A 27,852-nucleotide genomic window follows, 5' to 3' on the forward strand; every position below is an offset into this window, starting at 1 on the left:
AGATTTGGATTAAAAATGACCAAAAAAAAAACAATTATAATACATTGAAAAATCACTGAATTTTTTTAAGTCCAATTATAATAAAAAATTAATACATATACATTCAAAGATTTGGATTAAAAATTACTAAGTTTTAAAAAAGGAATACAATTTTAATACAGTGAAAATGACTAAGTTTAATTTTGATACAAAAATAATATGCTTGGAAAAAAAAATGAAGTCCCTAAAAATACAAAAATAATATATTGAAAATAATCTAAGTCCAAAATGATACAAAAATAATACCCTTTAAAAAATCAAATTCAGAATTTAATGCAAAAATGAGTTACCCATTTTTTTAATTTTTTTTTTTTTGTGATACAAAAATAATATATTTTTTCTGTATTAATTCAAAAAAGTACAAAAATGACTGTATTAATAATATATTAAAAATATACTTTCATGTATTATTTTTCAATATGGGGTCTATTGTTCACACATTTAATACCTGAAAATATTGACCCCACCCTGATACTAAAACCCCTACCCTTGGATAATCAAATTTAAAATAATAGTAAAGGACTACTTGTTATTTTTAGCTATTCAATTAGTTTTAATTTAGTATCAATGGCACTAAAGAAGATGTTATTTAAGTGTTTTGCACATAAGCACTATATAGTAAGTTTGGCCCCAGCATGCGGTCAGAACCACTGGCCTACCCTGGGAATCATGAAATTTACAACTTTGGCAGAAGCCTTCCTGCTCTAGTTTCCCATGCATTTAGTTTTTTGTAGACATGTGCAGTTCTTAAGAAGAAGATTTTTGAAAATTTGTCAACTTTGGGTAGTTTTTGCCCTACTCCAAGGCTCCAGGGGTGCTGGAGTGATGAGATTTACAATTTATGTCCCCCTTGTCCCAAAGCTGCTTCATACCAAATTTAAAAAAGAATTGGATAGTTATCAAGAAGTTAAAAATGTTCAATCGTTAAGGAACGACGGACGACGCATGACGCGGATGACAACCATTTGCAAAAAGTCACCTGACTTAACTCAGGTGACCTAATAAAGTGAGTCACTACGTACACAAATTTCTTTAATTATTTTTTGTTTTATATATATTTTTTTTTTATTTTAATTCAATTTTATATTTTTGTTTATAGCTATAAGATTTTAATATAATAGGGATAGTTTAACTCCTGTACCACAGTATATTCCGACACCAGAAAAATACTGGTACACCGGTATACCGATAATACTGTGCACCCGCTAAAAATTGTATTATTCAATGAATCATATAGTGAAAATTAGCACTGCCCTGCAGAAATAATTTTGAACCTTGGGTGTGTAATATATATACTTGATTACACAATTTCTAATGTAAGTGTTACAAATCTTTCATAAATCTACATTTAAAGTTACATAAACACTTTCATTTTGAAAGTGTTTTTGGAGGGGGGACATTCATCAAAATATGTGAATTCACTCATTAATCAGATTTGTAAGATATAGAACCCCTAAAATCATGGGACCTATTCAACACAGAGACTGGGTGTTATGTACATGTTAAATGTCAAACAGTACACAATTTAGATTTTGTCCACACCTGCTGCAGAAATTAACGACATTCCACGGAAATACACAACATTTTACAGAAATACACAACATTTTACAGAAACACACAACATTTTACAGAAATATACAACATGTCACAAGCCAGAGCTATGTTGATATCACTGATATTTACATTCTTGACAGCTGTGAAAAATAATCATTTTTATCATTCTTAAATTCATAAATTCAGAGGAAGAAAACAAAGAATTCTGAAATTTATCAGGGAGCACAATTAAAAGTAACTCTGATTATAACTCACACTATGAATAAAACTAAACACTAAATTTAATTATAACTCACCCTGAAATTAAAACTAAGCACAACCTATAATTATAACGCATTGTAATTAAAACTGAACATTAATTACCACTATTTATATCCTGCACTGTAATTAAAACTAATCACTACTTCTAATTATAACCCACACTGTAATTACCACTAAACACTACCTTTAATTATAGCCCACACTGCAATTAAAACTAAACACTACCTTTATCTATAACCCACACTGTAATTAAAACTAAACACTACCTCTAATCATAACCCACACCGTAATTAAAACTCAACATTCTCTATAAATTTATAACCCAGACTGTAATTAGTACTAAACATTACCGCTAATTATAACCCACACTGTAATTAAACCTAAACACTACCTTTAATTATAACCCACACTCTAATTAAAACTAAACACTACCTCTGATTATAACCCAGACTGTAATTACAACTAAACACCACCTCTATTTATAACCTATACTGTAATTAAAACTAAACACTACCTTTAATTATAACCCACACTGTTATTAAAACTAAACACTACCTTTAATTATAACCCTAACTGTAATTAAAATTAAACAGTACCTCTAATTATAGCCCAGACTGTAATTAAAACTAAATACTACCTCTAATTATAACTCACACTGTAATTAAAACTAAACACTACCTCTATAAATTTATAACCCAGACTATAACTAAAATTAAACACTACCTCTATTTATAACCCACAGTGTAATTAAAATTAAACACTTCCTCAAATCATAACTCACAATGTAATTAAACCTAAACACTATCTCTAACTATAACCCACACTGTTATTAAAACTAAACACTACCTCTAATTATAACCCACACTGTAATTAAAACTATACACTACCTTTATTTATAGCCCACACTGTAATTAAAACTAAATACTACCTCTAATTATAACCCACACTGGTTATTCATGTTTTTTGTTGTTGTTTTTTTTTTGTGAATTCTAAAAACGTTGAACTTTCAATAAATTTGAAATCACAATACTTTTCTCAAATCAATAACATCAAAACGTATGACTTTTCAATACTTTACACGATCATTTCTCGCGATAAATTAAAAACTAATTACATACTTATATATACATAAACACACACATACATATATAAACACACATATATATATTTAAATCATACACTATAATACTTTTGGTGTCACATAATATTCTAGTGAAATATGGCTTTCAGATCTTAATATGAAAACGAACAAAACATCAATTTCATATATATATATATATATATATATATATATATATATATATATATATGTATATATATATATACATATATATATATATATATATATATATATATATATATATATATATATATATATATATACGTATACATATACACACACACACACACATATATATATATATATATATATATATATATATATATATATATATATATATATAAATCATACACTATATTACTTTTAAGAAAATTAATATATAAGACATATAGATATACATTCATAAACATAAATTCGATATTTATAATACTATAACAAATATATATAAATATGGATATTTTTCAATCATGTTAATGCAAACTAAACACTAACTCTATAATTACAACATACACTGTAATTAACACTAAACTTTACCTCTAATTATAACACAAACTGTAATTATAAAAATAAACACTACCTCTAATTATAACCCACACTGTAATTAAAACTAAACATTACCTTTAATTATAGCCGACACTGTAATTAAAACTTAACACTACTTCTATTTATAACCCACACTGTAATTATAAAACTAAACACTACCTCTAATTATAACCCACACTGTAATTAAAACTAAACACTGCCTCTAATTATAACCCACACTGTAATTATAAAACTAAACACTACCTCTATTTATAACCTACACTGTAATTAACACTAAACACTACCTCTAATTATAACTCACACTGTAATTATAACTAAACACTACCTTTATTTATAACCCACATTGTAATTAAAACTAAACACTACCTCTAATTATAACCCACACTGTAATTAAAACTAAACACTATCTCTAATTATAACCCACACTGTAATTAAAACTAAACACTACCTCTAATTATAACCCACACTGTAATTAAAAATAAACACTACCTCTAATTATAACCCACATTGTAATTAAAACTAAACACTATCTCTAATTATAACCCACACTGTAATTAACACTAAACACTTCCTCTAATTATAACCCTCACTGTAATTAAAACTAAACACTACCTCTAATTATAACCCACACTGTAATTAAAACTAAACACTACCTCTAATTATAACCCACACTGTAATTAAAACTAAACACTACTTCTTATTATAACCCACACTGTAATTAGAATTAAACATTACCTCTAATTATAACCCACACTGTAATTAAAACTAAACACTACCTCTAATTATAACCCACACTGTAATTAAACCGAAACACTACCTACCTCTATGTATTTATAACCCAGACTGTAATTAAAACTAAACACTACCTCTAATTATAACCCACACTGTAATTAAAACTAAACACTACCTCTAATTATAACTCACACTGTAATTAAAACTAAACAATGCATCTAATCATATCCCACACTGTAATTAACATGTGTTTTTATATTGACTGATATAGTACAATAAACTACAGTACTACTAGTACTTACCAGTCAGAGAGTACCTCCTCTGTAGATATCTATATACAGACACTGTGTTGGTGTTGAATGATGCGACCCAGAGAAGGTGAGTTTTATCATCATAGTTCAGGCTGCGTGGTTCGTTTATCCCGTGTTGTTGTGTCAGTAACAGAGACAGGAAGTGACCGTCCTTGTCAATCATCTGTACTGTGTTGGTGTCTAGATCACACACCAGGATGTGTGACAGCGCGTCTGTACATATTCCACATGGTGATAGTGATGATCCTGATGGAGGTCCTGTGTAGGAGAATCGATGTCTGCCCCCGCGCTCTGTCACCACTACAACACCACGGTTATCATTAACAATCCAGTGAGACACAATGATATCACCGTTATTGTTCTCTGTGATATAATGAGAATAACTATACAGCGTGTGACCTGTGTTGTCGTGTTCTATGGTCAGGATGTGTTGACCACTACTGTTGTACCGGGTTACCTTGCCTGTCTCTGTATCAGTGTTACACATCCCCACCATCATATCTCCAGTGGACGGGGAGCAGTACATACACTGTGGATACCATGGTGATGTACTCTGTATCAGTCTGGTGACTGTTTTATTGTCTGTAGACAGTTTGTTGATGTTAAGTTCCCTGTCTATATAAATCAGTTCACCAGAACTGTTCACTGTGTGTACTCCTCCTCCATACCATGGTGTTCTATCTGTCACACGGTGTATAGTGTCTCCTGTTGTGTCTGTCAAGATGAGATCGTCTCTATCAGAGACCCAGACCCGGTCTGACATCACACGAGATATGTGAAACACACGACTAACACCTGTCACACAGACAGACGTGTGTAATACAGGTGTGGACATCAGTTTCACACACTCGTCTATTCCTACTTGTCGTTTTCCTGTTGTCATTTGGATTTCTGGGATGACACTCAATAACTGACTAGGACAGTTCTTTATCTGGGGGACACGACCGGTCTTTATAAACAAGAGGAATTGTACCGCTCTGTTTGCTGATTGTTCATATCTGTCTTCATAGTTCTGTAGGTGAACAAGTTGTCTGTTCATTTTTCTCTTCTGTTGTTGTATTCTATCAATCAATAATTCAACATCACATACCACAGTGTCAATCAGATCCTTCAGTCTCTGGGCTTTTGTTGACATCTGTGATTGACGGTGACAGATTTGTGGGGGACAAGTTTGGATATCAGTTTGGATTCCTGCCAGGAGAACACGACAGTTATAGAGAGTCTCACTTCTGATGTTGTCAATGATTTCTCTGTGTTGTTGTCGCTTTGTTTGATAGGCTGTTCTAAGATCCACCAGCGTGTGTGTTCTGTGGTCTGTACAGCGCTTACACACGGAATAGTTACACTGATCACAGAACATTCTGTATTTTCTCTTTGGATGTCTGACACAGGTCTCTCGTAAAGGGAAACAATTAAACTTCTCACGGTAAATCACAACATCATGGTATATGGTATCTAGATCATCGACATGTTTCTCTTTACACTGTAAACACATATCACGTTTACATGTGTTACAGTAGAACTCAGTGTCCCCCTGACATTGAGAACACTGTCGTAGTTTACACTGTGTGGTAAAACTCCTCTCAGTATGACGAGTTATATAGAACATTATATTGTGATATTTGGTGTTATTTTCTGTAACATGTTTCTTTTTACACTGTAAACACAGATCAAGTTTACATGTGTTACAGTAAAATTCAGTGTCCCTCTGACATTGAGAACATTGTCGTACTTTTAGCTGAGTACTGAGTCCTAGTGTGTCCATGATGTGGAGGGTCTGGGTCTTTAGGAATACAATCTGAAATCAAACACACAGTATAAAGCTAGAGAAACTGGAAAATAGCAATCATTGAATTTACATTCATTTTTACATAATACATATTCCAAGAGTTACATCATTTTGGATATAAACATTCCCATCATGTAATTAATACATTTAAATAGATCTTCATAATTTACTGAATAATTTTAATTGACCCCTTTTCTGCATAAACAAGAGGCACCATGACACACATCGCTCACCTGAGTCACCCTGACCGTGCAGTTGTCAAGCGGTTATGGATTTTTTCTAAGCCTTTTTTATCATATAGTCGACCCAAACTTAGCCCCAAAGGATCATGACAAAACCAACTTGAATTCACACAACATGGGGATGCCTCGATAGCAATACAAAAATAATGTGATAATATGACCTTGTTATTGTGGAGAAAGTCAAGGTCACAAAGTCAGATATCATTCTTTGAAATGAAACGTCTTTCCATACGATATCTACAAGTATGTAGAAAATAAGAAAGCTCTATCTTAACTGATATTAGGAAATATTGAGTAGGTTAGGTTTTCTTAACAATAAGTTTTTCTCTAAGGTCTTGCCGAAGGATATCTACATGTATATAGAAAACAAGCACGATTTTTTTCTGAAAAACGTCAGGAAACATTGAGTTTTCTGAAAAGGAGACAAATCTCTAAAGTCAAGGTCACAAACAAACCCTGCCGTAAAAAGGTCTGGTCACAAAGAATGGAAATATGAAAAATGAGGGTCTCATAGCTCACTATTCAAAAGTTAAATTAGAATTATGCAGAGACCTATATCCAGGACAAAAACAATGCCCGCCCCCCCTCCCCCACACAGGGAAATGGGAACATTGAATCAACACAACTTGGGAGCATTTGCATTTAGATGGATTTAATGTGGCCCTGCTCTTCTTGAAAAAATTCCTTTAAATTAAGTGTCTGCATATTCTCATATAAAACGTTTATCTCCTATCGTGGTCCCACCCTACCATTAGGGCCCCTGACTTGAACAAACTTGAATTTGAACTGCGAGTAAATAATTGCATATTAACATGACTAATCATTACCCTTCTGTTGGCGAGATGAATATTCTCAAAAATATTTCCCTATCGACACTTATGTCACACTTTGATCCCCTATTATCGCCACACAATACTTTGGGGTGGGGGAACGGCAGGGACTCATTTCAACCAACCTGCATTTTCACTATGTTGGGATGCTTGAAAATCAAAATGACTAATCATGGAGCTGTTTTTCTTGAGAAAAACACTTTTATATATTCTCCCTTTATATCCGCACGTAATACTTCAATCCTTAATTGTATCCCCACAATATCCCTTCAAACATGATTAATCCAGTGTACCTAACAATATCCCTTAAAACATGACTAATCCAGTGTACCCCACAATACACCTTAAAACATTACTAATCCAGTGTAGCCCCGAAATACCCCTTAAAACATGACTAACACAGTGTACCCCAAAGTACCCCTTAAGACATGGCTAACCCAGTGTAGCCCCACAATTCCCCTTAAAACATGACTAATCCAGTGCAGTCTCACAACACCCTTTAATACATTATTAACCCAGTGTGCCCCCAAAATACCCCCTAAAACATGACTAATGCAGTGTAGCCCCACAATACCCCTTAAAACATGTCTAATCCATTGTAGCCCAACAATACCCTTAAAACATGACTAACCCAGTGTACATCCACAATACCCTTTAAAACAAGGGTAACCCAGTGTAGCACCACAATACCCATTAATAAAAGACTAATCCAATGTACCTTCACAATACCCCTTAAAACATGACTAACCCAGTGTAGTCCCACAATACCCCTCAAAACATAACTAATCCAGTGTAGCCCCACAATACCCTTAAAACATGACGAACCCATTGTAGCCCCACAATACCCCTTAAAACAAGGGTAACCCAGTGTAGCCCAACAATACCCCTCAAAACATGAATAACCCAGTGTAGCCCCACACTACCTTTTAAAACATGATTAACCCAGTGTAGCCCCACAATATCCCTTAAAGCATGACTAATCCAGTGTAGTCCCGCAATGCCCTTTAAAACATGACTAACCCAGTGTACCCCCACAATACCCCTTAAAACAAGGGTAACCCAGTGTACCCCACAATACCCCTTAAAACATGACTAATCCAGTGTAGCCACGCAATACCACTTAACACATGACTAACCCAGTGTACCCCTACAATGCCCCATAAACCAAGGGTAACCCAGTGTAGCCCCACAATACCCCTTAAAACATGACTAACCCAGTGTACCCCACAAAATCCCTTAAAACCAGGGTAACCCAGTGTAGCCCAACAACATCCCTTAAAACTTGGCTAACCCAGTGTAACCCCACAATAACCCTTAAAACATGACTAACCCAATGCAGCCCCACAATACCCCTTAAAACATGTCTAATCCAGTGTAGCTCCACAATACCCTTAAAACATGATCAACCCAGTGCACCTCCACAATACCCCTTAAAACAAGGGTAACGCAGTGTACCCCACAATACCCCTTAAAACATGACTAATTAAGTGTAGCCCCACAATATCCCTTAAAACATGACTAATCCAGTGTAGTCCAGCAATACCCCTTAAAACATGACTAACCCAGTGTAGCCCAACAATACCCCTTAAACAAGGGTAACCCAGTGTACCACACAATACCCCTTAAAACATGACTAATCCAGTGTAGCCACGCAATACCACTTAAAACATGACTAACCCAGTGTACCCCTACAATACCCCATAAACCAAGGGTAACCCAGTGTAGCCCCACAATACCCCTTAAAACATGACTAACCCAGTGTACCCCACAAAATCCCTTAAAACCAGGGTAACCCAGTGTAGCCCATTAACATCCCTTAAAACTTGGCTAACCCAGTGTTACCCCACAATAACCCTTAAAACATGACTAACCCAATGCAGCCCCACAATACCCCTTAAAACATGTCTAATCCAATGTAGCCCCACAATACCCTTAAAACATGACCAACCCAGTGTACCTCCACAATACCCCTTAAAACAAGGGTAACCCAGTGTACCCCAGAATACCCCTTAAAACATGACTAATCCAGTGTAGCCACGCAATACCACTTAAAACATGACTAACCCAGTGTACCCCTACAATACCCCATAAACCAAGGGTAACCCAGTGTATCCCTACAATACCCCTTAAAACATGACTAAACCAGTGTAGCCCCAAAATACCCCTTAAAACAAGCCTAACCCAGTGTAGCCCCACAATACCCCTTTAAACATGACTAACCTAGTGGTTCTTGAGAATATTTCTGAAGATTTATCCTGTATATATCCCAACATATAACTCTGATTCCCTGTTGTGACCCAAGTCTACCCTCAACAGCCTTGATTTGAACAAATTTTACTTTATGCAAGAAAGCCTTCTTGTGAATTTTTATTTTGTTTTGGCCAAATGGTTCTTGAGAAGAAGATTTTTAAAGATGTTTCCCTTCCCTTCCTTTGATTTTTCGCTATAAATTCTGTTGTCACACTTTGATCTCATCGCCTGGCCCCAACCTATCCCCAGGGGTCACAATTTGAACATATGTACTAAAATCTGCACTACCTAACATGCCTAAGGATGCTTGCATATGAGTATGACTAATCATGACGCTGTTCTTTTTAAGGAGACTTATAAAAAGATGTCCCCGATATATATGTTTGTAAAAATTTGATCACCTAGTGTGGCCACACCCTACCACCAGAGACCATGGTTTACACAAAATAAAATCTGCTTGATTTCATAAAGCCTTCATGTAAATTTCTACTTTTCTGGCCAAGTGGATCTTGAAAACAAGGTTATTAAAGATTGTTCCCTTCCTTCCTATACATTCTTATGTAAAACTATGATCCCTATTGTGGCCCTATTCTTATCCCCTTTGATTTGAATGAACTTGAATCTACACTATGTCATGGAGATTTCATGCAAATTTAAACTCTTATGGCCCAGTGGTTCTAAAAGGAAAATTTTTAAAATGACCCTAACCTATCTTTGCCTTTTGTTGATTATCTCCCCCTTTGAAATGGACATGGTCCTTAATGTAAATTTCCTTCCAAGGATGCTTTATAACAAGTTTAAATGGCTTAGTGATTCCAAAGAAGTAAAAAATATTAAAATTTTAGGGCTAGATGGACAGGCAGCACACAGATAGACAAATACCAGACAAAACGTGATCAAAAAAGATCAATGAGCAATCAGCTCAGATGAGCTAAAATAACTTTCATTTTTGAAAATACATGAGGGTATGAACTGCAACACTTCACGTCAGCATATACCATTCATAAAACACTGTATAATACTTCATGAAGTATGCTGATGTGAAATATCGCAATTCATACCTTCGTGTAACTTCAAAAATGAAAATTATATCTGAAAGTGACTCAGCTTAGAGCAATGGAACTGAGACAACAATGCACTAAGACTATCCTTGCACAACCATGTATGCTATTAGCAAATTTGACTCTTGATTTTCAACTTGAACTTAATCAGTTAAATCACTTTGACTTTTTAGTTTTTCAAGTATAAAATCTATATCTTGTAAAATTCAGAGGGTCAGATCAAATTAAAGTTGCAGATAGACAGACCAGAATCCCAGGATAAAACTCTATGTAGGTGTGATAGGAACTTCCATTACCCCTTTATGTGTGATAGGAACATTACCACTTTATGTGTGATAGGAACATTACCACTTTATGTGTGATAGGAACATTACCACTTTATGTGTGATAGGAACATTACCACTTTATGTGTGATAGGAACATTACCACTTTATGTGTGATAGGAACATTACCACTTTATGTGTGATAGGAACATTACCACTTTGACATCGACTTCCTTTTCTCAGTTCTGCAGGACCTCATGAAAGTCCAGTATGAACCTGTAAAAAATCAAGAAATCATAATATCAACGTGGTGATAAATTATCATTTATCTTATTGAAACAGTTTCTTAGAAAAGACTGTAACTACTGATATATCAATCCATTAAAGTTCAACATTCAGGTTACTGACCGATGGACAGAAACGGTCACCTGAGTATCGCACACGAAATCCTTAAATGTCTGTTGCAAGTGTTGTACATTGATGGTTCAATGATTGCAATTTTCAATCTTGAGGAACAGAAGGATTTCAAATATGTTGACTGATAATTAAATGTTATTATTACAAGTTGTCTCCCTGATGCAGATTAATAGGGAAGGACAGAAGATGGACATGTAGACAGACAGACATGGCGATTTTTTATATAACTTTGTTTACAGGTGCTATACACTAACAACTTCAATATGTTTTCTATTTGCTCGGATGTTGAGGAGAATATTTCTAAGAATTCTATAAGTAATGATGGCTAATTGCTCTTTATAGGTAATCAAAGCTAGTTGTGCACTATTAGTAGTTATGGCTAGTTGCTAGCTATAGGTAACTATAATGGCTAGCTGCATGTTATATGTAAGTATGGCTATTTGCTCGCTTTAGGTAATGATGTGTAATTGCACGCTACATATAATTATGGTTTATTGCTCACTACAGGTAATGTTGGATAGTTACCTGTTAGGGGTAATTATGGCTAATTGCTTGTTGTAAGTAATGATTGCAAATTGCTCGCTAAAGGTATTGATAGCTGATTGCTTGATATAGGTAATGATGGCTATTTGCTCGCTATATGTAATTATGTCTTGTTACTCACTATTGGTAATTAACGGTTTGTTGCTCGCTATAGGTAAAGATGGATAGATGCTTGTTATAGGTAATTATGGCTAGTTGCTTCCTCTAAGTAATGATTGCGAGTTGCTTGCTATATGTAATTGTGGCTTGTTGCTTGTTATAGGTAATTATAATGGCTAGTTGCTCGTTATAGGTAATGATGGCTAGTTGCTCGCTATAGGTAAAGATGGCTAGTTACTCGCTATAGGTAATGATGACTAGTTGTTCGTTATAGGTAATGATGGCTAGTTGCTCGTTATAGGTAATTATAATGGCTAGTTGCTCGTTATAGGTAATGACGGCAAGTTGTTTGTTTTAGGTAATTACAATGGTTAGTTGTTTTCTTTAGTTAATTATAACTAGATGCTCGTTATGAGTAATTACATATGTATAGCTAATAGTACGCTAACGGTGATTAGGGCTAGTTGCTTGCTATAGGTATAGATACATTGATATAACTAAAAGTTATTATGCAAGCAGTTTGCCCTATTGAAGTTCAGGAGTAAGGATCTTTTTTAAAAAAAAATGCTTTTTCAACAAGTTTTATTTTTCAGTCAGTGTTATCGCATAACACAAGTTTTAAATTATATCAACCATTTGACTGTTTCTGTTTAAAAGTAAAGAACACTAAGGTATTTTAATAGACGATTTCCAGATCCCAAGGGTTATCAACTCACAGTTATGGTAAAGGACTCATATTGTTTATAACGTGTATATATCATAATCATGCTAAATAGTTTGACTCTTTCGTTTCTAGGAGTAAACAGGAAGATTTTTGAAGATTTCATCAACTGCAATGGTTTTCTCCACACATTTCAGGCTTTATGGATATCATAATTATGCATTTAGTTTTTATCCCATATCTGTGGGAGTAGAGAAGATGATTTTTCATATATAGTCTCATAAAGAATATTTGGCCCCATGCATCCATGAGGCCCCAGTAGTAGCAAGGTCATATATTTTACAGTCAATTATTCATTTTCCTTTGATCCTAAACATGTTCCACACCAAAAATGGTAACATTTAGCAGTGTAGTTTTCAAGAAGAAGTTAAAATATAAATTTGGTAATGGACGACACACGACGACGGACGATGACCAAAGGTATTAGGTCACCTGAAAGACTCAGATGACCTAAAACTCTTGATTAAAAAAACAAACTTCAGCTGGGCTTTTAGTTTGATTTGAGGATAAACCTATACTAAACAATATCAGTTCCTATCTATCAATGTTACTATTGTTACCACCACATGTTTTCCATTCTTCTCTCCTTGTGATGTTGGTATATCTAGCTGTTATCTTGTGATGCTGATAAATCTAACTGCTATCACCTGTGGAAAAACTAAAGCATTGAATTCATCTATGCAGTTATATGGCAACTGTAGGATATTTAAAACAAGAGGCCCATGAGCCAAATTGCTCACCCGAGTCACCTTAACCCATATTTAAAGATTTTCCAGTCTCAGAATTTAACCGATAGACCGCGGCTATGCCAAATGAGGTTGTACCATGTCATGTGCAAATAAGATATCCCGAATTGTCTATGCTAAATTCCAAGAAACAAAGAAATGATTATGGTACGTGTGTGATAATGCACTTAAAATAAATATTTTCCCTTACAATCGTCAAAATCTATTTTGGGATCTGGATTGTGCTCCCATTGATTTTAAAATATACGACTTAAGTGTGTAAGTGGTTTGAAGATTATGACGTGTTCTAGACAAATTGTTCAGCGTACAATTCGTATGTCTTTAAATGTCGATGCTTTTTTTTTATCTGCATCGATGAATTTTATTGGGATCGATTTTTAAATTGAAATTTTCCCTAACAATATAACAAGAGTTGTCCTTTTTTCTTTATTTCGCAAATATTCAAATATTCCAAGAATGTTAAAAGAAAATAATATACGTCTGACTTAGCAAATATAATTTGAGGTGAAGGTCAACAAATGACGTGTAAACGGTTTTGCAGTTAAAATATTTTGATGCACAAAGCCCGGTATTAAACCAAATGATGTCAAACAAACAAAAAATTCAAAACAAGAAAAACGCAAGCTATATGAAAAAAAAAAGAAAAAGAAAACGTGAATTCAAACCACAATTGCTGAACAGACGAGTATGGTTGAATTTTGAGGGGAGAGAAATGTGGTGCATTCCCTGCAAGTAGTTTTGGTCAGGTGTATGCCAAATGCTATAAGTTTATGCCGCATCAAAAAAACATAAACCTATTATTTATGCCATTTAAAAAGTGAAATTCTCAGAATGATTTCCCCTACATTTCGAATGTAAAACTTTAATCCCTATTGTGGCTCCTACCTAAACCCACCCCAGCCCCTGGGAGATTTTGAATCAGTGCTATGTCAGAAAGCTTACATGTAAATGTAAACTTTTCTGGTCCAGTGTATATTTGTAGGCAAAACTTTGATCCCCTGCAGTGGAGGGGGGTGTGTGAGGGTGGCAGCTAGAAGAATAGAAGAAAAGTCTATTTTCACTGGTCACATCACTAAAAGAAATGTTTTGGAAACTTTTTTTGCTCAGTGGTTCTACAGAAGATTTGCCCATTTTTCCCCATGTAAATTGTTATTCCCATATTGTGGCCCCACCCTACCCCCCGGGGACATGATTTTAACAAACTTCAATCTGCACTATGTCAGGAAACTTTCATGTAAACATAAACATATCTGGTACGGTGGTTCTTCAGAAGATCTTCCAAAATATCCAGATTATATTTGTATGTGAAACTTTTACCCCCATCCAACCCCTCGGGGCTATGATTTTAACAAATTTGAATCTGCACTATATCAGAAACCTTTCATGTAAATCTGAACTTTTCTGGCCAGTGCCTCTTCAGAAGACATTAAAAAATTTCCCTATCTATTTGCATGTATTTTTTATCCCGTTTTGTGCACCATGCTATCCCTGGGGAAGGTGGGGGGAGGCACACATTTAACAAATTTTAATATGTCAATAGGCTTTCATATGAATTTTATTTCTCCAGGCCCAGTGATTCTTGAGAAGATTTTAAAATTACCCCATCATATTTTTGCATTTTTGAAGGGGCACGGCCCTTGATTTTAAAAATTTAAATCCCCTTTACCCAAAGGTACTCTGTGCCAAGTTTGGTTGAAATTTACACATTGGTTTTGGAAAAGAATATGAAAATGAGGAAAGTTTACGACAAGGAGAACGCCAACAACGACGATGGACAACGGACACATTTTGATCAGAAAAACTCGCCATTGACTCAGGTGAGCTAAAAAAGCAATGAAGAATTTAACATTTCTACACCTTTGGAGGAAAACGAATGAATTTACAGTAACATAGGGTTATCAGTAATAAAATTGAATTTCAAAGAAAACATTGCTTAAGCTATGAATTCTGGTGTATCTTATCTGAAATCTCGATATGCATGAAGTGATAGAACAGCTGATACATTGTACCACCATAAAACAATGGCTTCCGTTCTTCCATCTCTGTGATGTCAATTCATCCAAGTCTTCTCACCTGTAGGAAAACAAGATAAGCTATAGAGAATTCTTCTGATATATTTTGTGTAGAGATAATATAGAGAATTTTTCCAATACATTTTGTGTAGAAATAATATAGAAAAGTCTTCCGATACAGTTTGTGTAGAGATAATATACAGAATTCTTCTGATACAGTTTGTGTAGAGATAATATAGAGAATTATTCTGATACATTTTGTAGAGAGATAATATAGAAAATTCTTTTGATACATTTTATATAGTGATAATATAGAGAATTATTCTGATACGTTTTGTATAGAGATAATATAAAGAATTCTTCCGATACAATTTCTGTAGAGATAATATAGAGAATTCTCCTGACATATTTTGTGTAGAGATAATATAGAGAATTCTTCTCATACATTTTGTAGAGAGATAATATAGAGAATTTTTTTCGATACAGTTTGCGTAGAGATAATGTAGAGAATTCTTCTGATACGTTTTGTGTAGTGATAATATAGAAAATTGTTCTGACACATTTTGTGTAGTGATAATATACTGAATTATTCTAATACATTTTGTCTAGAGATGATAGAGAATTCTTCCAATACATTTTGTGTAGAGATAATACAGATAATTCTTCTGATACATTTTGTGTATATAGATAATATAGAGAATTCTTCTGATACATTTTGTGTAGAGATAATATAGAGGATACTTCTGATACATTTTGTAGAGAGATAATATAGAGATTTTTTTCGATACAGTTTGTGTAGAGATAATATGGAGAATTCTTCTGATACATTTTGTAGAGAGATAATATAGAGAATTTTTTCGATACAGTTTGTGTAGAGATAATATAGAGAATTCTTCTGATACATTTTGTGTAGTGATAATATAGTGAATTATTCTGATACATTTTGTGTAGAGATGATAGAGAATTCTTCCGATACAATTTGTGTAGAGATAATATAGAGAATTCTCCTGATATATTTTGTGTAGAGATAATATAGAGAATTCTTCTGATACATTTTGTATAGAGATAATATACAGAGTTCTTCTGATACACTTTGTATAGAGATAATATAGAGAATTATTGTGATACATTTTGTATATAGATAATATAGAGAATTATTGTGATACATTTTGTGTAGAGATGATAAAGAATTCTACTGATATATTTTGTGTAGAGATAATATAGAGAATTCTACTGATACATTTTGTATGAGATAATGTAGATAATTATGACCACTCTTCGTTATTTTTACCATTTTACATGAGAATAATAAACAGTGTGCGTTTTACGTCCCGTCAATAACTTTACACTCATATTGAGACTTCACCAGTGGCAGAAGTCCCACAAATTTAGACTCAGGGCAGTAGTAGTGAGTAAGCTTCTAAGTGCCAATGTCAGTCGTGACACGGGACCTTTGATTTTAAAGTCCATACTTACATGAATATTCACATTTCATCTGAAAAACCTGCGATCCTAACTTTTAAATGCTGAGATACGCGACAACACCTCTGTCAACGTCTAAATATCAAAGATTTATTGCCAAAACTTATTATTACCTATTGCATAATAAACGATAAGTTTACAAGTTTTAGTTTTAAGCTTTAAATCTTACAGTAGGTTTACAAAAAACAACAAATTCCATGTCATGATTATTTTACTATTAAATTATTGAATGAATGAATATTGATATAAAACCGTTTTATTCGCTCCGGTGTCTCATATTTATTATCTTCTTCTTTTATAAAATTCAGACAAGAGTTTGATTTGTTTAGATCATTACGGTTTGATATGCTAAGTGAGTCATAGTATATTTTGATATGCTTTTTAGACGTTAACAGGTATTTGTGGACCTTAGTGGGAACGATAGATTGATCATAGATAGCAGAATCATTAAACATATGGAAACAACATTTGCATTCTTTGTTCCTAATGGGATTTATTTATAATCAAAATGTCTGAAAGTTATCAGAGTCCGGCTCCTTTATATGACTGTTGAATGTCGTTGTTATTATAACCGTTAATTCTCTCACCATTTTGTTTGTTTGTGCTAAAACCTTTGATCCGGCTTGACATACATGTACAGGGTTTGACACTAAGGCACGTCCGACCGACCGAGATTACTAGATGATAGTTCCTGTCGGGTATAATGTCGATTTACTAGTCTGACTGGTCGTGTTGACAAAATAAACAAGAAACTTTACTATAAACAATAAGATATTTTATTCTTAACTAAAAAAAATCACTGTGAAGAGTTACCAAGCAACATTGAACCGCGTGATGACATAATCTCTATTTTTAGTTCTAATAAATAGTCGCTGTCGGAAGTGATGTTTAGAAATTTAGTCGATGTTAATGTGTGTAAAGTTATGTTGCGGATAAATAGATATAAACTGAATTTATTTTCATTTGAAAAAAAGACAGTTTATTTTAATTGAAGATAAGAAAGCGTCTATAAAATTAATAAAGGACAAGGTACGTTTGGGGCCAAATTTGGCCCCGCGTCCAAATTAAATGATATTCCTCAAAATTCTTTCATATGGTGTATACTTCCATAAAATGGTTATGATGTCTTCGTAAAAAGCTTTAATTACGTATGTATAATATATATGTAAGTACAGTATAGTTTACGATAACGTTGTGCCATTTTGACGTTACTTTATGCGACGTCATGAACAAGAAAGCTATGTCATGAACTCAATATGGAAATAATCCAATTTATGTCGCCATATGCTCAAAGTTTTATTAAACAAATGTGCACCATGATTTTTATTTGAAAAGTTTAATTGATTTTTTCCGAAAGTTTTAATCAATTGTAGATGATTCGATGAGGCGGATGCTGTGATTTGAAGGACGATTAGTGTAATTGTATCTAAGAATTGTAGAGCAACCCATATATATTCATTCAATTTTAACATTGTATTTACATTTGCATCCAATTTACATTGTTTTAATCTAAATTAAATGAATATCATATATGTAAGTAGCGCGTGGTTACCTTAAGTTATTCTTGTGTGTATATGTACACTTTGTTCTTTTTTTTTAAGCTCACTAAATGTTTTCAGCAAAGGAACACGCACTAACCAATGCTGCATTGGACTCTACCTTTTAATACATGCCGATTTAGTTGGAGATATGAAAACAACTTTGGTTTCCCTATCTAATAAATCATTCAACAATTCCTTTTCGACCAGTTTCTAATGGTGAATGAATCAGAGACTGTCTATTAACAGAACCAAAGTCAATCTCTATGACAGTGCATCAGCATATATAATGCCGTCAGTCAGAGATATCTATATTTTCCAGCAATTGTCAAAATAATGAAAGGTGTAAGATCTTTTCAGTTTTTGACACTAAGTTTTTTCACTATACTAGTGAAAAGGACTACTAGAATCTATAATTTACTAGTCCTGCTGATTTGTGACTAGTCCGGCTGCTGAAAGTAGACGGCCGAGTCGCGATGCGGCGAGGGGAAGAGTGCGAGAGGGGCTTGTCCCCTCTTAAAGAGGGTGGGGGTCCGGGAAAAAAATCTAGATGCAAATTGTTCATTTGAGACAAATAAATGAAAATTTTATGACCAAATCTAGCCTCTTTTTCCTGATTCTCTCATCAAACCATCATATTTATGCTTGAATATCATGAAGAATACATCGATGTGTAACATAGTACCGTATTTTGTCGAATATGATATGCACTTTTTCAAGGATTTTTGGTGTGAAAAAGGGGTGCACATTGTTTACCAATTAGTTTTTTTTTTCAGGTGAAACTCGGCGGTTAAGTAATGTTTTACTCGGAGACATATGATACGCTTGTTCACGTTGTTCACCTAATCGATCTCAAGAAAATTACTACAGAACGTAAAATTGTAGAAAATGTTATACCTAACAATATGTAAATAATTAAATCAATTAAGTTTCATTCGATCTTACATTCATATTAGATATTCATCATCGTGCAAAAGTGCCACGATATCATCAGACCGTGACCATTACCGCACATGTTTTTCTAAGCCATCGTTGTGTACAAGGACTTCGTCACTTGATTTTGTCAGACACCTATTCAAGGTACTTTCTGCTTACATTAATCACTGGTAATTATGTATATTGGGAAAAGGATATCAAACAATCGTTCCAGTTTTATAAAAATGATAATATTGTGCTCTGGTTAAGTCCTCGTTACTTTGCGCACAAATTAAATGCAACTTTAATTCCAGAGGGGAGGGAGTGTCCGGACCTCCACTCTAGATCCGCGCATGATTCGGATATAGTCCTTAAGCGGTGTTTTGTCACATACCACTAAATGCTAAGTGACCGACGGTGAGTGGGATGGTTAAAGTGTAAATGCAGGAAAAGAAAGTTCTCCTTATGTGTGAAAATCGCGTTCTAATACGTCAACACCAGTTCCACGATTTAATGATGAAAATAGTAACCAATGACTAGCTATCATGTATTTTTGAATAAGAATATGTCACAGAACACGTGCGTCAGTTATTGACAAATGTAAGGCGATTTTATAAACAAATAATCATTACAGCGACGTAGCAACAGGGGAATTTGGCCCACACATTCTTTTGTTTTTCCATAAATTTTACTTGCGAATTTTGATTTATCCCCCTCCCCCGTTATGGTAGTACTGAATGCTTGCGAAAATTTAAGCATGAAACGATTAAAGTTGTAGATCTGTTGACATTGATTGCAAATGCAGTCAGAGTCGTTCGTTTCTACTAAAAATGTTTCTTAAGAAATGTTTTTTATCTATTTTTTACATGTAATGATCAGTTTTGTCCTCTTTGAACACACAATGCAAGCGTATACTTTATCTTTTAGCTTACAAATGAGTAATGATTTAAATATCTAAATACTACATCGTTCATCTATCAACTACCAACACTCACTCTTATAGCAGGGTAGATGCGAATATTCCATTACCATATATATATATATATATATCATGGAGTAACTTCTCCTAAATGAGTTCGACAACTTTGTAATATAAACGACAGATCGATAAAGTTGGAATTGTTTTGATAGGAAACATGCATGTCATAAAACTACGGGTACTGTAGCATGTAAATAATGAACAATATATTGTAATGAATTGATTTTCAGATGTATATATTTAAAGCAATATAAGCTGTCGGCGGTGGCAATTTTTTTCTAAATCACGAAAGTGTCGCTAAAACGTTTTTTCAATGCGAAATATAAAATTCTAAATTCTGTATGTTTGACTTGCTACTAATTCAATTTTTACGGGGAAAATATAACCGAATTTTGCATTCGAACTTTCGCACTATTATGCTCTGGTATAAAGGCACAGATTAAGCTATCGCTCTTTCATTTTCGATATTATTAAACTTTTTATTTTATAAACAAATATTGCATTCGGTTGCAGACATGCATTTCTTTTCTTAAAAAGCCAGGCCAAAGCCATACTAAAATTCTTATTTAATAACATACGTATTATGTATCATGAGTTGGTTTTTAATTCAGATGGACAATCATTAGATGTGTCTGACATAATGCTTAATACAATATTAGAATAGCATTTGAAATTACACATGCAACATACCCAATAAGTTATAATTAGCCTACATGTACGTTAGAATATTATGACTGGCAAGGCATATTTAGACACGTATTTAGATACGCATTGTAGCCACCACAGTATATGCACACCAGTTAAGAGGGATAATTCATATCATAAGCCATCTATGATAAAAAAGAATATGTGATTGAACTTTGCCATGTGTTCCATTAATTGCGTTGATATCAAACATAACACGAGTAAAATTGGAATCGGAAATATATGTGTCGAAGATTCCAATTCTCTGATTACACACTATCTTCTTCAATGCAAACTACGTAGAGTCTTATAAAATTTAATATGCTGTACATATGCATATTATTTATTCATTAAACTTGCATATATGAACACCACCAACGTTGAAATTTGTATTACAGATGAACGCGTGAAATGGTTAAACGTTAAATTTAATAGTCTGCTCATTTACCAACCAAGTCGAAATTTTGCTCATTACCGACTTTCAACATGATTAATTTGTACACAAAATATCTTTGTTGTTGTTGCATGTGCTCCATCTTAAAAATGGTTTCAAAGGCATAAAAAAAACGGCTCATTTCGGCGATTTCGGTAAATCATGTTAATCGGAGATAAGGAAAATGACGTCACAGAACATATTACGTCACTAATTTCCACATGTATCATCAGGACCAATGCCCTAGTGCATAATCATAATGATTAAACCAAGTGAAACCACATTTTAAATTTATCCTAATTTTGTGGCGAAATTTGGGCCTTAATGTACCTTGCTCTTACATCGTAAACATCCATTTTTCGGTGTTGACACATGTGCGGAAATGTCTCTATATTCAAATACGACTTTTCATCCTCAAGGAAAGATGTCCCGAGAGATTCAGAAAAAAAAAGGAATAGGTTGGGAAAAAACAAAGCAGGGCTTATGAAATAGAAATTTTAAAAAAGCGGTTAAGGGCATTTTATTCCAATAAATTGACTAAAAAATTCCTGTGCCGGGTAGAATTTAAAGAAACAGAAAATGCGTTTGAAAATAAAAACATCAAATTGAATGACGAGACTAAAGATTTTTTTGAGACAATTAAATATGTTTTAGTTGAAAGTTAACGTTTGTCATTTTAATTAAGTATCTAAATATGGAGAAACAATTTACCTCCCCCTTGTCCCAATGATACTTCATACCAAATTCGAAAACAATTGGTCTGGTAGTTTTCAAGAAGTTAAGGTTAATCGATCCTCGTGTGATGTCATAGGTATTTGCAAAAATCTTTATCAATTTAAAATCTGTGCATGATAGAAATATATCTTTCGGAGGAATTTGAATCACTGCACAAAATAAAAATTTTGGTAAATTATTGATTTTGAAAAAAGTTTATATTTTCCGTAGATAATCAATTCTTTCTAATTAAAAAAATGTTGTCAAGGGCAATAACTCCTAAGCTGGTATTTCTTCTACTGTATGTCTATTATACATGATTTCCCTAATATCCACAATTAATTTATACAGATTTATGATTTTATCGATTTTAATTATTCTGTATAACAAAAATGTGTGATTTTCTGATGTTAACATATACTTCCGATTTTGTATGTCTGACATTTTTAAAAATGTGGCAACTTACACATTTTCTTTGGTTATTGATTAAATTTATCTATTTTGAATGGAAATTAATACAGATTTTGCACTTTTAACCATTAATATTGATAAGTCACATGAGGATCGACTCACCTAAAAATAAACAATTGTTCATGCACGACGGACAACAACCGATTGCAATACTGACAGGTCACCTGTATTAAATCTGAACAAAATTTAAATGATTTCCGGATTATTTGTGATTTAGTTGGCGATGTTGGTGACTTTTGTTTTGTAATCGATTAGTAGCAACATAGAGCTCCAAACGACTGACAATCGATCATTGACAACAATCATTTCATCACTAGTCTACATTATGATTTTTCTAAACAAGTGAACAGCATTTACCTTGAAAATTTCAGTTGGGGCGGGGGGGGGGGGGGTGTCAGGTGCCAGCTGCAATCCCCCCCCCCTTAATATGCCACAGATACACATTCAATAAGAAGAAAAGTAGAAGCAAGTGATACTTGTATTTGTTCAGACCTTCAGTGATTATACCTCAGGTGTTTCCAGGGAATGTATTTGCCATACACTTATAGTACAAAAGTCTTTTTTATTCTTCATCTATAGGATTTATATATATAAGATTGCTGACTCTTCCCTAATTTCACTTTTTCAATCGGGGTGGGGTGGGGTGGGGTTGGGGGTGAGCAGCTAAAGGAAAAGTCTATCTTTTACTGGTTACATCAGTTATAAAAATCTTTTGAAGCTGTGTGTTTTCAGTTCACATGGGGTTATATTGAAGGCATGTTTTACACATGTGTACAGGTGTAGTGGGATATTGTGTGAGGATTTTGATTTTATTTCAATGTTACATATATGTACAAATATTAGAATTTTGAACCGATTTGCAAGAAGCGATATAAGACCTCAACATTACGCAAACAAGAGGCCCATGGGCCACATCAGTCACCTGAGTCACCTTGGCCCATATCTGAAGATTTTCGATATATATTTCCATGTAAAACCTTAGTCCCTATTATGGCCCAAACAACCCTTTGCAAACTCGAATCTACACAATGTCAGAAAGCTTTCATGTAAATGTCAACTTCTTTGGCCCAATGGTTCTTGAGAAGATTTTTAAAGCTTTTTCCTATATTTGTATGTAAAACTTTGAGCCCCCCCCCCCCCAACATGTGGCCCCATCCTACCAACCGGGGGCCATGATTTGAACAAAGTTGAATCTGCACTATGTCAGAAAGTTTTCTTGTGAATATCAGCTTTTCTGACTCGGAGTCAGTGGTTATTGAGAAAAATAGTTTAACTATATATTTGTATGTAAAACTTTGATCCCCCTTGTGGCCCCATCCTACCACCGGGGGCCATGGTTTGAACAAACTTGAATCTGCACTATATCAGAAAGTTTTCATGTAAAAATCAGCTTTTCTGGCTTAGTGGTTCTTGAGAAGATTTTTCCTATATATTTGTATATAAAACTTTGATCCCCTATTGTGGCCCCATCCAACCCCCGGGGCCGATGATTTGAACAAATTTGAATTTGCATTATATCAGGAAGCTTTCATGTAAATCTCAGCTTTCCTGGCTTAGTGGTTCTTGAGAAGAAGATGTTTAAACTTTCCCCCTATATAATTGTATGCAAAACTTTGATCCCCCCTTGGGGCCCGATCCTATCCCCAGGGGTCATGATTTGAACAAACTTGAATCTGCACTATATCAGAGAGTTTTCATGTAAATCTCAGTTTTTCTGACTAGGTGGTTCTTGAGAAGAAGATTTTTAAAGATTTTCCCTATATATTTGTATGTAAAACTTTGATCCCCTATTGTGGCCCCATCCTACCCCTGGAGCCCATGATTTGAACAAACTTGAATCTGCATTATGTCATGAAGCTTTCATGTAAATCTCAGCTCTTCTGGCCCAGTGATTCTTGAGAAGAAGATTTTTAAATGACCCCACTCTATTTATGCATTTTTGTGATTATATCCCCTATGAAAGGGACATGGCCCTTTATTTGAACAAACTTGAAAGCACTTCACCCAAGGATGCTTTTGGCCATGTTTGGCTGAAATTGGTCCAGTGGTTCTAGAGAAGAAGTCGAACATGTGAAAAGTTCAACAGACAGACGGACAGACAGACAGACGGACGGACGGACGGACGGACAGACAGACGATGGACAAAAAGCGATCAGAAAAGCTCACTTGAGCTTTCAGCTCAGGTGAGCTAAAAATGCATGTGAACGAGTTTTTTGGCCCAGCGTCAATTAAAGGAGTCTGACAGCGAGCTCAGTGGTAGTATTTATGCTCATTTCTCATTTATTTCTACTTTATTGATAAAATTGCCGACTCCTGGCTGTGACTTCAATAACACATGTACATATACCAAGTACAAATTTCAGTTTAATCACTAATTTAAACAATAGACCCATGAACCACATTGCTCACCTGAGGCACCTTGGTTAATATTTCAAGATTTTTCCGATATATTCACTTGTAATACTTTGATCCCTATTGTGGCCCTAACCTACTCCTGGGGGCCATGATTTCTACCATATATATATTTTTTAATATTTTTGTACAAGTACCGAGTTTACATTGATGTATTTCATGAAATTATCGCAAATTGTACATTAATACACGCAACAGTCATACACAAACAAAAGCAAATTTCGTATGTACATTGTGTATACCATTACATGCACAGATACATTTAATGCATGGGTATAATATATAAACAATGCATTTGAAAAGGAAAACACTATATAATAGTCTACATGTGTAGTGACATCCAGAATCAACAGGTGTTCATGTATGGCTTCAAACTTTATGAGCTCGATCGTTTGGGATACCTGTAATTAACAAATCCCCCCGAAAGGAGTAAAGATAGATAGTAAATAAACAATACGGACGGTATACCCTGTGTCAACGACTTAACATTCCTAACAATATTAGATATTCCTACTTAAATTTTGTGTCATTCATTTGTCACAGCTACATCGATCCCGAGGAAATAACCAGTACAAAACTTTCTATTTTTATTATTGATGTGACCATAGATTGTAGTTAGATCGTGCAACATTTGTATATATTTGATGTAGATAAAACTGTTTAATATACTGAACTACCCGTAGAATGTTTAAAGGCTAATGCAGAAACGTACCAGATAAATAATTACATCTTTGCATTAAGGACAAATGTTTACAAAAGTTTCAAATTTGGCAAGAGTAGTAATGACAATGTCTTTCATAAATATAGGCGTAAAAATAGCCATATCAGTTTGACATTCTGACACGTACATACGGTACATTATGTAGCATCGTTTGTTTGTTTTTATTTTTCCGGGTAGGGAGGGGTGACTTGTTTAAAACTCTTGTCAAGCAATGCAAAATAATTATAATAATTTGTGCCTGAACTTGTAAATGCTAAATCGTGAACACAGGAGAAGAGGTTTTCATTACCTGAAACTGCCTTATTTTTTGTACTTGGGTTAAATTCATAACGACAAGCTCTTATATTCGTCTCTCATTTAGTATTGATTTTAACCAAAGCTCAAATGAACCTTTCGGCATTCACAGTGGATAACCCTGACATTTTGTACTTCAAAATTAAATTTCTGATATAGTAGGAAAGTATCCTTCCACTCTTACGCATACGTTCAATTTTCATTTTCGCCTTGCTATCAAGATTGGTTCTTTCATTTTGGTGTTCCGAATGACAATGAAAAAAATTGAACAATGAACCAACGGTGAACGCACGCTGAACGAACGGTGAGCGAACGGTGAACGAATGGTGAACGAACGGAAAAATGGTAAAGTAGAACGTTTCAGGGACTGTATATTGCCTAATATATACCTAGTTTTTTGTAGAAATAAAATAAAATCAAACACTAGTTCAAATTAATCTTTACATTGTTGACGTTATATATATTGAACAATTATATTCAAAGCTTCACATAAATAGGCATTAACATAGCCAAAACTGCGGCATTAAAAATTCTCATAATCAACATTTATAAATAATTATCTTTTTCTGAGTGTGGTTATGATCTAACATTATGTAACAGGAAGGGAGAAAATACGACGGACCAGACCGGGTTTCGAACCCGGGCCCCCTGAATCTCTAGTCAGGTGCTCTACCAACTGAGCTATCTGGCCACTGGCGATCGAACCCGGCTGACCGCTACATTCCTCCCTCCTTAAATGTCTTCACACCTGAAGACATCAACCCAGGATCTTTATCCCCTGACAGGCATTTTCACCTATCGGATCCAGGGGCTGGTCTTCGGCACCAAATGTAACAGGAAGGGAGAAAATGCAACGGACCAGACCGGGATTCGAACCCGGACCCCTGCATCTCTTGTCAGGTGCTTTACCAACTGAGCTACCTGGCCACCGGCGATCGAACCCAGCTGACCGCTACATTTATATATACCCGGGATAACAATCCTTCGGCATTTTCTTGTGGAGTTGGAAAGAAAAAATACAGTCATACATGTATATCAATATGCTTAAAATTGAATTGACTACAGTAGGCCTATACTTTTTAAATATCAATTTCAAGATGTAAATCTAGATGCAATACATAGTATATTTACTGTCCTGATGTTCTCACTGTAATGTATTTACCGGGGGGGGGGGGGGGTTATCCATTTTGGTAATACGAAAAAAATAGTTTATTGTGTATATAGTTAACACGACTGATCTGGAATACAGGTATCAACACTTCGCGCAAGTTACGTCCCATGTCCGCCATCTCCCGGATAAAAATCGCATTTCCCTACGTTTGCCTTTGTAATTTTCCTATCTGTAGCTTTGACATCTGTTATTTTTTCCATCAATTGCAGTCAACTACAATAATGCCCCAGATTGGGGCAACCCATTAACTTATATGAAAACTTGGTAATTGGCTAAAGTGCAAAGTAATAACATCTTACATTTGGTAAGGTAAAGAAGGAAAACTTGGTTTTTCACCGATTGACCTTTGGCTGACCCCGCAAAGGGACATAACTCGCGGCGAAGTGTTGATACGTGTATTGGACAAACAGATGGTGTCTCTTTGGTAAGGCATCTCAACTACAATAATGCATTCACTGAAGAAATATTTATAGATGCATTAGCTGAAAGATATATCAATTAAATG

General features: G+C 34.4%; 2 protein-coding genes across 7 annotated transcripts in view; one reads left to right on the forward strand and one right to left on the reverse strand.

Annotated features, from left to right (window-relative positions):
* The window catches only part of LOC125653150 (uncharacterized), a 140,601-nt gene that overhangs the window by 95,952 nt on the left and 16,797 nt on the right, over positions 1-27,852 (reverse strand). For 2 of the 6 annotated variants that reach the window (XM_056151469.1, XM_056151477.1), the window contains 3 exons: positions 13,336-15,594; positions 11,211-11,271; positions 4,552-6,358 (listed from right to left, as the gene is read on the reverse strand). In XM_056151469.1, coding sequence (XP_056007444.1) covers positions 4,552-6,325 — 1,774 coding nt within the window. In that variant the 5' untranslated portion in view covers positions 6,326-6,358; positions 11,211-11,271; positions 13,336-15,594. Of the gene's footprint in view, positions 1-4,551; positions 6,359-11,184; positions 11,272-13,335; positions 15,595-27,852 lie in introns of all 6 variants that reach the window. The other 4 variants (XM_056151472.1, XM_056151470.1, XM_056151471.1 and 1 more) reach the window with 4 other exon arrangements.
* LOC125672770 (A-kinase anchor protein 9-like) overlaps positions 1-27,852 on the forward strand; it is a 125,523-nt gene that overhangs the window by 35,010 nt on the left and 62,661 nt on the right. The window lies entirely within an intron of this gene.

Source organism: Ostrea edulis, chromosome 10 (genome assembly GCF_947568905.1).
Source record: "Ostrea edulis chromosome 10, xbOstEdul1.1, whole genome shotgun sequence".
In the NCBI taxonomy this organism is placed as follows: Eukaryota; Metazoa; Mollusca; class Bivalvia; order Ostreida; family Ostreidae; genus Ostrea; species Ostrea edulis.